General features: G+C 32.2%; 2 protein-coding genes across 5 annotated transcripts in view; both read left to right on the top strand.

The window, feature by feature from the left end:
• The window catches only part of LOC133693331 (disease resistance protein RPV1-like), a 33,210-nt gene that overhangs the window by 1,365 nt on the left and 17,815 nt on the right, over positions 1-14,030 (top strand). The window contains exon 2 of one of the 4 annotated variants that reach the window (XM_062114526.1): positions 1,246-1,659. The exons of 1 other annotated variant lie outside the window; for it this stretch is intronic. In XM_062114526.1, the coding sequence (XP_061970510.1) occupies positions 1,246-1,327 (82 nt within the window). In that variant the 3' untranslated portion in view covers positions 1,328-1,659. Of the gene's footprint in view, positions 1-137; positions 468-1,241; positions 1,660-14,030 lie in introns of those variants that run through there. 2 more of the 4 variants (XM_062114529.1, XM_062114528.1) reach the window with 2 other exon arrangements.
• LOC133693328 (TMV resistance protein N-like) lies at positions 4,762-8,722 on the top strand. Its single transcript, XM_062114521.1, has 2 exons — positions 4,762-5,438; positions 8,158-8,722. Exons 1-2 carry the CDS (start codon positions 4,924-4,926, stop codon positions 8,354-8,356), a joined length of 714 nt encoding a protein of 237 aa, XP_061970505.1. The 5' UTR covers positions 4,762-4,923; the 3' UTR covers positions 8,357-8,722.

The following is a 14,030-nucleotide window of genomic DNA, read 5'->3' as shown; positions in this document are numbered from 1 at the left end:
TTGTACAAGTTTCTTATCTCTCTTCCGAGTGGAAGTTGTTCAAGATTTCTTATCTCTTAACCTTTCTAGTTGTTAAAATATCAATAAGAAATCATGCAATTGGGACCAATATATAATCAAGCTATTGAAAATGTTAGGTCGGTGATTGATGCCCAAACACACAACAAAACAATTTAACGTGGCTTGGCAATTTGCCTATGTCCATGGAGCAGCCAATTTCATTATATAGAGAGAAAACTACAATCTACAACTATGAAGGAGGAGGAACTCCTCACTCAACTCCCTCTCTTTGTAATTGCCTTACATTTCTCTTATCCCTCTGCGCTTGCTACTGCAAGCTGCTACATTTTACTGCTTTCTTTTGGCCCTCGCACAACCTCTATTTTATAGTGGAAATGGGGGAACATCCATCCCTCCTCCACTTAACTCTCCCACTTTATGATATTTGATAAGAAATTTTTAGGAAACTGCAATTTTGTTATCTTTCCGATTTGCTTACAAGCCTTAACTTCAATAGTCATGGTGCTAGACTGCTAGTAATCTCATTACTGAAACCTAACTCTGCCTTGATTTCATTACTGAAACTATAATCACAAACAGCGTTGTCTCTTTCAAAAAGAAGATAAAAAAGATGAAGTGGTCTGCATACGTGCACTAGTCATTGTAGAACTCTTTCCTAATCCAATTGAAGTAGGGATGAGCTAGTGTATCAATTACTATTGTAGTATTGTCTCTCCATTCATTAGGCATCTTCCAAACACATCCATAGAATTCTTCTTGCTTGCTTCATTTTCTCTAAATTATTGATAATTGTGTGACGTGTTTATCCATAACTTAATAACACCACCATCTAACTTAAAAGTTATTTAAACAGAAACTGGAACTGAGGACGATAAACAAGGGCTGGTTTGTTAGATTAGCCTCAAGTCAAATATAATTATTTTTGTTTTTCATGCTTTTTCGAAAAAGCCGACCAAATACATTCAATCCTACCATTAGGATTACTTAAACATTCTGATGGTATATCCATCGCAAACACCAGTGCTAGAAATCATGGTATCACCTCATGCTGGCCATTTATTTATCGTATATACAAGCTAAGCTGGTGAAGTTGCATAAGGACAGCCATAAAACTAGGACTAACTGAAACAAAAGCTCAAAACAGACTAAATTGTAATGATCATGGATGCTTGGAGGGCACATTTTGCTGCCCATATTTTACCATTTGGGTCCATCTGAAGTTAGGAACCAGGAAGGGAGATATCATGAAGCATTTTCGTCATACGAGCAAGGCTTCCAGGTTGAGATGGAGAGGGTGGAAGAGTGAAGGGCAGCTCTTAAAGAAGCTGCAGATGGCAGGGATGGTTCTACAAAACTGGTTCATCATATTCCTGTTTCCTCCTGATTCTAGTAATACCTAGGCAACACAAGTTAAGGAAGACGTTTTTTTTAGGTAATAAACTTTTAAGCAGGCAAGGACAGAACAATTTATTTTCAGGAGCAATCCTAGTTCTTATGCATTCTGAATTAGACAATCTAATCATTGGTCAAAAGCTCCCTACAGGTTAGCACCAAAGGATGAACACAATCAGCCTAGAAAAAAATTGAAATAAATAAAGCTTGAGACCAAAAACCCAATCCCAAACGACAGGAGCAATCTGATGCTTGTATTTGACAAGTATCCACAAGATCTACCCTAGGTTGGAGTAGTTGACTCGTTTAAACTCAGTTTAATTTTCTTTCTTCAAAAAATGTTTTAATTTTTAAAAATTAAATTGATATCGGAAATTAACCTGTCCCCTCTCAGGACGGATCATAGGCCGTACAGGCTTTGGTATTGGTAATTCCTAGGCATAGCTTCTCCTTTCCTTTTGTTTTGTCGGTATGTCAAGGAGAAATTAGTAGTTGGGCCTTCTATAGTGTGAAAATAAAAATTACCGGCCTCAAACGGGTAAAAAAAGATTCTGGCCGGGAAAAGAATTTTAATTTTAAAAGTGCAAAATGGTTTTATGAGTTTAAATAATGTGTTTTTTGTTTACTTGAAAATATATAAAAAAATTTAAGCTTGATAAGATTTGTAGTATTGGATTTTAAGGTGGTTTTTTACTTTTTGAAGGTCAGATTAGTTTGACAAGGTTATTATCTTGTTTTCTGGGTTTTTTAGGTAAAAAAATAAGTCGAAAATAGGTTTTTAGAAGAAAAAAAATAACAACCCTCCTTTTTCAATCACTAGGGTGTTTTAGATGATGTGTCGTCTATTTTTTTCAACAAAAAATCATTCACACTTTTAACTTAAAAAGAAATAAAGGCGGGCTTGTCATTTACCTCATTCACATAAAAAAATAAAGGGTTGCACTCACGGGCCTAATCCTGTAGCTCTGTGCTGGGCCCTTTCTTCATGAACCAGATGTTTGACTTGTTGCTTACTAGGTCCATCAACGTCTTGATTGTTTTATTTTAATTTTTTTTTAATTAAAACCTTTTTTAAAATGATTTTGAAGTTTGTGTTTTACTTTTTTTTTCTATTTAGCTTTTTTTAAATAGAGATTATTTTTTAAATATATTGGATGTGTTTAATTTTTAAAGGGGTTGATAATGTAATTTTTTTAATATTTTTTTAGATTAAATTTGTTTTAAAAATGAAAAATATTTAGTTTTATAATATTTTAATGTGCAGCCTTGCATAATATTTATTTTCTTTTACTGTATTCAATAAATTTTATGTGTGTTGATTTCTATTACAAATTGATTTTAATAAATAAATTTATTAAACACAACCATGTAAATGACTCGTTAAATGTTCTGTTTATATTTGTCTCTCAGTTTTTCAATTTTGTTTTTATTTATTGTTAATGACTTTTCTTTCTTTTCTTTACACAATGGTTCTTGATTTAATTAATTCAATACATGCATAAGTTTCTCGATTTATATTTAAGAATTTTTTATGTAAAAAACATGTTGAAAAATTCTACATGTTATTTTTTTTTTTTATCATGTATTGATGTTTTCAATTTGATTCTTATTCTTTGGACTTGTGATTTTTTTTCTCGACCCTTTTATTGTTTTTAATTTTACTCTTCAATTTAAGTTGATAATGTATTTTTTTCTATTTCGATCTTCATTCTTTTGATTTTTTTCTTTTGTTAATATTTTTATTCTTTTCAATTTAACTTTCAAATTGATAAATTGTTGTTGCCCTTTAATTTATTTTTTAATTTCCATCTTAACCCTTATTCTTTTAATTGCTATATTTTTTTAATTTTTTGTGTATTTTTCTTTTGATTTCATCATTCAACGTTTCATATACAAGAGATTGAGCTTCATAATTCTTTCTTGTATAGTGTTTTTGATCAGATAACTTGGTCATGTGTTTAAAAAGTTAACTGGAGTTGGTAATTTTTCTTATTTTCTTTTTTGATATCAAATTTAAATCCAAAATAAATTTTAATTTTTTTTTAAAATAAAAAAGTATTAATAAAAAAAATGAAGCTAGGTACTGCTGGGCTTGGAAAGCTAAGCCATGCGTTTGATACATCAAGAAAGGGCCTGTGCGTGGGCCTGCAAGGTCGGACGCACGAGTACTGGCCTTTAATTTTTTTTTAAGTTAATAGGGTAGGTGACATGTCATTTGACCTAATTGTTTTTTTTTTAAAACGATGCTTCGTTTAAAACTTAGATTCTGACCATTGTAGTACACTAGAAAAATAGTGTTTCTATATGTTTGATCCCGAAACTCATTTTCATCATATTTTTAACACAAAACACCTATGTAACACTCTAGAAACCTTGTTAAACTAATTTATGGTCTTAAAAAACACTAAAAGTTTCTCTAAAATCCAAAATTAGCCTGAAATAAAAAAAAATATTTCTGAGCTCAGATATTTTTTAGGTGCTTTCAAGGTGAAAAAAAAAACACACTTAATCTGAACTCCTGAAATCATTTGACACAAAAATCAATTATTTTAGTAGTTGAAATCATCATCATTAACAACTTTCTCACTCAGCATCGGAATCTTGCGAGCCCCTCTCCTCCGCAAAAAAATATTTCTGGGCTCGGATATTTTTTTGGTACTTTAAAGGTAAAAAAAAATAGTTAATCTGAACTTCTGTTATCATGTAAAACTATTTGATACAAAAAAATCAATTATTTTGATAGTTGAAATCGCCATCATTGACAACTTTCTCGCTTTGTGTGGAATCTTGCGAGCTCCTCTCTCCTCCACCAAAAAAATAACTGAAGAAAAGGAGGAAATTGAAGTATTTAACTAAAATTGAATTTTTAAAATTTAAAGGGACTGATTAACTAATAGCTAAAAATATGAGGGATTAAAATGAATTTTTCAAAAAAATTTCAAAGCTACCACCTATTTTATTTATTTTTGTCATTTTAGTTCTCTATTTCTCAATTCAATGTTATCTCCCAAAATAATATGCAATTGGTTATTAATTGGGGGTAAAAAGGGTTTAGTCGTAAAAAAAATTGAAATACCAAATTGATTTTTTTTTTTTAAAATCACCATTGAGATCTAAAGTGACAGAATATAAAATCACTACTTTTAGTTTATACATACTACAACAATAAATAGTTATACAGTAGTATTAGAAAATATCTCGACTAAAAAAGTGACTGTTGACCTAGGTTTTGATTTTCCGTTTGATGGACTACAGGCCCTGTTTCTTCAAAAGAAACCCAATTCTAAATCAATATTAATTGGATCAAACATATCAAATCTGGGCCATGGGCGCACTAATTTTACATAGGAAACGAAACTTCCTAAACTATTCGAAAAAAACCCTTTCTCCTTTCTCGTTCTTCCACTTCCAGTTACCAGCAGTCTGACGGATCACACCCTGAAAATCCTCCCAGCGTTGCCGTTTCACTCCATTCCCATCGGAAACTTCCATCCTTCTAGTTTCGGAATCATGAATTCACCAACCAGTCCAATGTGTTTGCTCTCAGTTATCAATCTCTTGATGCTTTTCCTTTCTGGAAAGGCTAATGATGTTTTCTTGAGTTTTAACCACCAAGAAATTGGCAAGCATTTTGCCGATCATCTCTACAAAGACCTCAATTATGCTGGGATTCGCACTTTTGGAGATGATGGTGGAATTTACACAGGACAAAAGTCTGATATCAAGAGAGCGATACAGGAATCCAGGATATCGGTTGTTGTGTTTTCTAAAGACTATGCTTCTTCAACAAAGTGCCTGGACCAGCTTGTGCTCATCATTGATGCTAGGAAAACAACTGGGCTCTTTGTGCTTCCCGTTTTTTACAACGTTAATCCGTCGGAGGTCAGGAAACAGAAAGGGTTGTTTGAAGAAGCATTTGCTAAACACGAAAAAAGCTTCCATAAGGAAATGGCTAGAGTAGAAAGTTGGAGGGCCGCTCTTAAAGAAGCTGCAGACCTGAAAGGAAAGGAGTGGAAACAAGACAGGTAGATAACTAATTCCTTTCCAAGCTGTTATCTGTTCATCAAAGTCCAGAGAATACAGGCTTAGAGAGCTTTTTTTCCTTTTTAAAAGAACAATTAATATCACTAATTCGAACAAGAAGAATTCCATTTGTAGGGAACAAATTAAAAAAACTGAAGGTTTTTATACATACATGAATGGTAAAGGTTAAACGTAGAAAAATTATATTAGAGTAATTGAATTTCACATTCCAATTTCTTAAAGACTTTAACTTCTTCTTTTTTCTTTAAAACTTTATTACATTGATAGCTTATATTTTTGAATCAGCTAAGCATTTAGGAATACTTAATTTGACCTTGATCATTCCATACTTGAACATCACTGTTGAGCCACATAGCTAGGGGGTTGTTTTTTCGTGCTAGTTAACATGTGAGAAGACATTCAATTACCTGGAACCGTGATTGCACGAGACTAATACAGCCAACTATCCCTGGGGAATAGAGTTTGACGAGAATGAAAGAAATCTTGCAATTTACAAGAGAAATGCAGACATTGAAGGGATGCTCTTGGATATTTCAAAAATTAGTTTTGAAAGTAAATTAAATTCCAGAGTCTTTGCAAGGAAATCCAAACTTGGATTGCTCAGGATTTATAACTCTGGAGTTAAAAATAAGTGTAAAGTACACCTTCCACATGGCTGGCGTCAAGTTCCTTTCTTAGGAGATGAGATATCTGCGGTGGGATGAAAATTGTTTTGACCTGAGATCTTTGCATTCCAGTTTTTGTCTGTAGAAATTTAAACTGGCTATTATCTAGAAGCAAAACAAGAATCTTATCGATTTAAAATATGCCAGCCTTAGCAATTGTGAGACCCTTTCCATGCCAGATTTTCTCAAACGCTAGAAATTAACCTTGAGAGATTGAATCTTCAATTTTGTTGTACAAGTTTAATATGGTCAAGGTTACTTCACCGATTCAATATCGAGACAAGCTTATTGATTTGGATCCTAGAAACTGCACATGCCTTATCTCTCTTCCGAGTAGATTTTGTTAAAGATTTCCCATCTCTTAACCTCTAGTTGTTCAAATGTCAATAAAAAGCATGCAGTTGGTACCAGCATATTGAAAACGATGCCTTAACTTCAATTGTCATGGTGCTAGACTGCTAGTAATCTCAGTTAACTGTCTGTTTTATGTCCAGAACCTGAGGCTGTGTTTGATATGACGTATAGGGAAAGGATGTTTTGATAACCCTTTTCATTTCGTGAAGCAAAAACGTTGAAGCCATTCTGGAAATGCCAAAAAATAAACGGAAGAAACCTAACTCTGCCTTGATTTCATTACTGAAGCTATAATCACAAACGTTTCTGTATCTTCTTCAAAGAAAGGAAAAAACAAAGGTGTTCTGCATAAGTGCACTGGTCGATGTAGAACTCTCTCTCATAAGCCAATTGAAGTAGCGATGAGCCTGTGAATCAATTGCTACTGTAGTATTGTCTCTCGATTCGTTAGGCATCTTCGAAACACATGCATGGTATTCTTCTTGCTTGCTTCAGCATCTTCAAATCATTGATAATTGTATGACGTGTTTATCCATACTTAACTATCATGGCCATTCAACTTACAAGTTATTTAAACAGTAACGGGATCTGAGGATGATAAACAAGGGCTGGTTCGTTAACCAGCCTCAATTCAAATGTAATTATTTTTGTTTTTCATGTTCTTTTTGAAAAGACCGACCAAGCACATTTCAATCCTACTCTTAGGATTGTGCATTGAAAATTTCTGATGGTATCACCTCATGCTGGACATTTAATCATCATCATATATAGTCTGGTTAAGTTGCACAAGGACAGCCATGAAACTAGAACAAACTGAAACAACAGCTAAAAAATGACTTTCAAGTTTCAAGCTAGAGAACGCCTTTAAATCCCCCACGACAGCATCCATGAACTCTCATTTTTGTTTACCCTGTATTTAGTTAAAAAAAGATGATTCATGGAACGTAGGTCATCCTTTTATCACTCGGTCTATCTACATAGCATTCTCTTAGGAACTTAATTTGTTCACAATTTGATTTGTTCTTGGTTCGAGCTGCCTTAATCATCATGTTAAAAGGTTATGCAGCACTACGTTGTTGTGTTTATTGATTGTCAAGGAGTATTCCTTAGGACTCATGCATGTTGACAAATGACACATGCAATGGAGCCTTTTTGTTCCATGTTTATTGAAAAATAATTCATGGACTTTGAAAAAATAGTAGAAAAATAATGTTAAGATCAATAACAGTCTTTGCAAACATGGACCTGCCTCAAGGACTAAGTCCCTTTTCTGATCATTAGATGAGGTGGTTACATAGGGATGGATATCTCTGAGATGTTTGCCGTGTAATTAAATTTTGATCGGAACCGTTTTTGAGCTTGAAGCTGACCTATCACATCTAGCAAGGTCAAGCAAGTCTGGCAAGGAGACCAGAATCTTGGCAGTTTAAAAAGGTCAACCGTAATAATTCTAGACCTGCAGAGGATAGAAGAAACCTTGAGACTTGGATTTTGTACAAGTTAATTTGGTCGTGTATCTTAATTTGTCAATTCAGCATCCACCCATTTGCATCGATGTATTCCAAGCTGAATTATTTTTGTAGGATATGTCTCTTCTTCTTCTTCTTCTTCTTGTATGTTGATCTGATGAGGAATTAGCAAATTAATCCGTGATTTAATTTGTATGAATGTGTGTTTGCAGGTATGAGTCAAAGTTCATAGAGTCGATTGTTAAAGAGATCGCAGATAAACTCAACTTCTCACTGCCTCACGCCCCTCCGTCCTCGTTACCACTGTCGGCGGCCCTCCGCCCACCTTCATATTTTCTTGGTCTTTTACGAGAGTGGAGGAGGTCTGTCTTTCAGACCCCCTCTCTCTTTTTATTTTTTTTGTCTTTCTGAGAAGTCCCAATCTAAAAAATATTGGGCCCTCTCAGAAAGACAAAAAAAATAAAAAGAGAGAGGGGGGGCGGTGGGGGTAAAGCAGAAGTGTGTGTGAATCAATAGGAACTAAGCACGTGGATACCTGTCGGCTGATGAGAACAAAAGGCTTGAAAGAAAGGTCCCACAGCCCACCGACTTTGTCAAAGCATAGATGGATGAATTAATTAAAGGATTGTACTTCAATGAATGCTTCTCTCCTTTTTTTTTTTTTTTTGACAATTTGTATCTTTGGATCCATCCTTATGAGTGTTAACTTTTTCAAGAATTTTGAGCTCAAAATGAGATGATGAGATGCATAATCAAAGTCTAAGTGATCTTTTGACATATGACTGCTACAAGTAAGTGCATGCTTAGGGTTCTTCTCAACTATATTCTTGCTAAATTTTTAAATTGTTTTTAAACACTACGAAAGAATAACAATAAAAAAGAATATAAAATATTTCCAAGTATGAATCTTAAAACTGAAAAAAGTGTATTAAAGAAAAAACATGCTTTTTTAATCAACAAACTTGCCATTGATTTTATAAATACCACGCAAACCACAATAGAAAAAAAACCCATAACATAACATAATATGTGCAATCAAAGATTAATTAATGTATGTAGAAGTCATCACATAAGTCTCTAAAATTAAGCCATGATTAGGATTATAAGTTAATTTTCAATGCTTGAAAAAGTGTGTATTTTCGGGTGTCATGATTTATTTTCTAACATAGAAATGAAAATATATTGTTTGTGTTTAATAAAATAAATTAAAAAATATATGAATCAACAAATAAAAAATAATTGTTAATGCTAATTAAATATTAAAGTGAAAAGCTAATAATTCTAGTATAGTAAAAATTAAATGCAGATGTAAATATTTAACCCGATTGTCCTTTGTATTTTATATATTTTTATTTATTATATATTAAAAGTTGATTCTAGCAGTTAAGGATAATTTTTTTTTAAAAAAAATACATCACATAAACATAATTTATTTATGTAAACTATAAAATGAAAAAATATAAATTACAATAATCTCTTTAAAGCATTATAAAATTAAAAAAAACTGTTAAAAACATTAAAAAGATTAACCAAACAATTTTAAAAAATAAGAGAAAGTATTCATTAAAATTTAAATAGAAACATTGACACCATGATAATCTTTTTTGGTGACTGGAATATCCATATCAGACTACTATCTCTCCCCTTAATATATTTTAGTGATTTTGTCTATCTTCTCTCAGCATTCAAAAAACTAAAATGAAAAACAAATTAAGTTTGAGATCAAAATTTGAAATGCTAAATTAACAGGGATCAAACAATAGATTAATTAAAAACTATAGAGAGCAAATATAAGTTTTTCATGCCAATATCTAAATGGGGTTTGTTTTTATTAATTTCTATCCTTCTTCTTTTAATTTCTATATTTAACTATATATAGAGATTTATTTTGCAAGATTGGTATTTAATTCATAACCAGAACATCCTCGAAATACCCCCCCAAACACCATGTATGTGTAAAAAAAAAAAAATACAAATTGAAAGAAATATCAACATACAAAGCCATGCTAATATAATTTGAGAGGGTGAAATTAGGATTAAAAAAATTCAATGACGAGAATGCAAGAAACAAAATGGGTTTCACTGTATATGAACTGAACAGTGAAATCCCATCTTGTTTTAGCATATGCAGCAATAATTTCTATTATCATCATGTCCAATTCAACTTCAAGCATTGATGCACTTTTCCTGTCCCTTCAAGTATGATAAAATGTTGCTTCATGGTTTCTCACCATCTCTGCATATTGGTTTGTGCTAAACATAACATGGTACAGAGTGAGAGAAGAACAATTATCAATATTAAAAGATTGCATATCAAATCTCCACACTGGAAACCACTTGCTCACAACATTTGCTATCCCTGCAGCTTCAATGGCATGATTGATCTTGGGAACAGTTGGCTTATTATCAACAAAATGAGAGCTAAGAAATGCATCTTTGAAACAAGAAATTTACACAAAAGAAAAACATTTCAACTGATAAACACATATAAGGATCTTTTCCAAGAACGCTTATTATCAAAAATCTGAAAAAAGCATAACGTTGGATTATCAATCAATGAAGTTCCATAGAGAACAATTGCAGCAAATCCCCCTTGCAATGATATGAGAAACAAATAACATTCTTCAAGTTTCAACAGGTTTTAGCAAGAGATTGAAGGTGATGCAAGAAGCTTGTGTACACAGATACAAAATCCATTCACAAAAAATCTTTCATCGTGCATGGATAAGCCATCAAAGAAGCTATAAACAATATCGGCATCTTGGAAAGATACAGAGATACCAACCACCTGTTATGAAACCCAACCTATAGAAACATTTTTCTTAAAAACGAGAAATGCAAGAAATCTAATAAAAAGAATCCAATTCTCACTACAAGAAATATGATTTGTGTGTGGGGAAAAGAAGTGAAACCTGGAATGGAAAGTTAATGATTTAGAGTGTAGAAACTTCTGAAAAAATCATTTCATTTTACTAATATTTTCTTCATTGTTAAAAAGTGCTTGTGGGGATTGCTCTTTTAGATATTCGTGACTTGAATGGATCCAAGTTATTCATATCAAGTCCTAGAAATTTCTGGAGGTTTTATAGATTTTTGTTATGTTTATAAGGTGCTTACTCTGCTCCTATTTTTCTCTCTTTTTCGCTATGGATTAACCCAACTTTTTTCATCTTATTCCACTATGAAATTTGTTTTTATCTGCAGTTCATCATTTTGCAGTGTTACATCCGTATTCTCTTCTTACAAGACAACATGACAACTCCTGTCATGTCCTCCTGCTTTTAACTACCACTCAAAACTCCACATGTATTCGTATACTGCAAGGAAAAGGCATACCAAACCTTCTAAATAAAATAAAATAAAATCTGGTGGAAGGATAAAAAATAATACTGAGGCAAAACATGCCATTAACCCATTTTTAATGGGTTAAAAGCATAAATCCATAAATAGAATCCCAACTTTTTTATTTGATAAATGGTATATATGATATATTTACAAATTTGCCACCAACAATCCACAAATACTTGTTCATAAGAAAACATAACCATTTTTCATTCATTAACGATTAGAGAGACAAGCTTTCATGCATTCCTGGAATTGTTTAGGCCAGGCATCTCAGGCTAGCTCTTGAATTTCAAACATGACCACAAAATGATATACAGTAAATTGCAACTCATTCATCTTAGCTGAATAATCTGTAATTGACTAACATGTATCTAAAGGGTATATGAAGTTGAATTAGACCACATGCAAGCTCTAATACCAGAAATCTTGAAAAGCAACATCATTAGACTTAGATACACAACCAACATCATTAATTGACGCAACTAACTAATAGAAACATGCTAGTAAATTAATCACGCCACCAATCCGAGAAAATACACTAAGGCTTAATTGGAGGATGGTAAGGAATAAATAGCGTGCAAGCTACATGCATTCTTGAGACTGAGGGCTCGAACAAGGCTTAAGCAGATGCTCCTATAGAAAATGCCAAAAATGAATTCAATAATTATTTGCAATTAAGAAATCGATTACTTCCTCTTCTTCATTGATTCAAGTAATGCTTGAAAATGTTGAATCATACCAGTGAACATAAGCAGCCACTTCCTGTAGTTATGAGTGATCACATCACTCTATATAGCCACCTAAGACCCCCACATCCTTCCATTGCATAGTTCACTATTCTTCATCTTTCTTTACAAGAAACTTCTGCAATAGGACTGTAATGAACTATATGATTTATTAATGTGCAATATACTCGAACATTGCACCTCCCCTTTTCTTCTCATACAAATTATGCAATACCTCTGGTTTAAATAGACAAAAATATATACCTCTGCGGTGAATTTGATATTGCAATACCCGGTCCAAATCTTTTCTATTGTATTTGAACTCGAGTAAGATATTGTTCAACTTGGACCAGCTCTGCGCATCATATGGTTCAACTTAAAATAATGTTTACTCGGTTGGTTTAATGCAAAGTAATTTGAAAGATATTAAAAACTTAAAATTGAGATTATTCAAAGGGAGGATCCTAAATGGAAGCCTTCTCTCTTATCTGTCATTTCTTAAATTAAATTCAATGGTCGCTTCGGATATGATCTTAAACTTATCCGTAATGGCTTTATTATTGCCAGTAATAGTAGGCAAGTAACTTCGAGATTGACTTGATGCGTTGTCAACATTTCCATCTTGTCTATTCCTTTTCAATGGATTCTATAATCTCTGCAATGATAACATCATTTTGTAGAGTAGAATCCCTAGCTACAACCTTATTGCTTTTGGACTGGTAGAAAACTCAGGAGGAACAGAACATATGTTCATTTCCATCATGTCAGTACAACTCAGCGGTAACGTTTTCCCAACTAAGCATTCCCAAATTTATTTCAAAACAAACCAAAAATAGCAGCAACCTTCCCCGTCCTCTGCCTGCCAAGCTCTTGAATCAGAAACTGTATTTCCTTCTTGCAAAACAAAATCACTTAAAAAGGGCATCAAAATCCAACCGTAAGACAGTCATTGCCAACATAAGATCAAGCTGGCAATTAATGAACCTCTATACGTTAAGGAAAAACTTACCTGCAAATTACAAGAAGCATGTACCTAGGACATTACAACAGGTTCTCTCCTTATTACTAGTGTCTTTGACCGCTAAATTTATGAAGTACATATAAGAATAGACCTTAAATAGATCCGAGTGACTAACCCGAACAAACTCAAAGCTATGAGTTACAATATATTTTTACTTTGAAGCATGCTAGAGCTATCTTATGATATACAAATACGGTATATGGTGTTAGTGAGAGATTGTGATTTGTGAGTGGCATTTTTTGAAAATATCTCCGTGAGGTGAAATAAATGCTTTCTTCTACATAAATTATATTTTTCAAATCATATTTTTTTAATTAACTATAATTCCAAGTTGACCATGGAATTATTGTATGATGACCAATTTTATCATGGATTCTATATTTATCTTGTAAATTCCAAAAAATATTGCGCTAGTCAGCTCTTTAGAAATAAAATGGATCTAAACTGTATAGAATGGAGGATATGTTTTTTTTAGTTAGTGTTTTATAAAGAAAAGATAAAAATATATTTCATTGAAAAATATGAATGAAACTATAAATAAATCTATTTTTAAGAAAGTTTTGATATGAATTTATATGCTTTCAAAACAAGAAGTTTTTATATGTTTTTATTATTATTTTTTTATTTCAAAGACAATAATTAAATTAATATTAAAAATTTTATAGGAGGAATTGACAACACTACTACTAAGATGTAGAAGGCACAAGGAAAATGTTTGATTATCATCTTAGAAATAGAAAAGAAAAGGATAGTAATAATAAAAGAGGCAAGACAAAATAAGAGACAAAGATAAAATTATATTTGATAGTAATGTATAAGGCTGTTTTTATATCTTGTTTTGTTGATCGTAAACAAAATATAATAAAATATAAAAAATCTATTTTATTTTTAATATGTATTATTGTCATATTTTAAAAAGATAATTAGAGAGTATTATAATTTTTTTAGTTTATATTGAAAGTTGAAATTAATAATAGTATAATGACTTTAGTTA

Source organism: Populus nigra, chromosome 5 (assembly GCF_951802175.1).
Source record: "Populus nigra chromosome 5, ddPopNigr1.1, whole genome shotgun sequence".
NCBI classification, from domain to species: Eukaryota; Viridiplantae; Streptophyta; class Magnoliopsida; order Malpighiales; family Salicaceae; genus Populus; species Populus nigra.
This window is presented reverse-complemented; position numbering and strand designations above follow the sequence as displayed.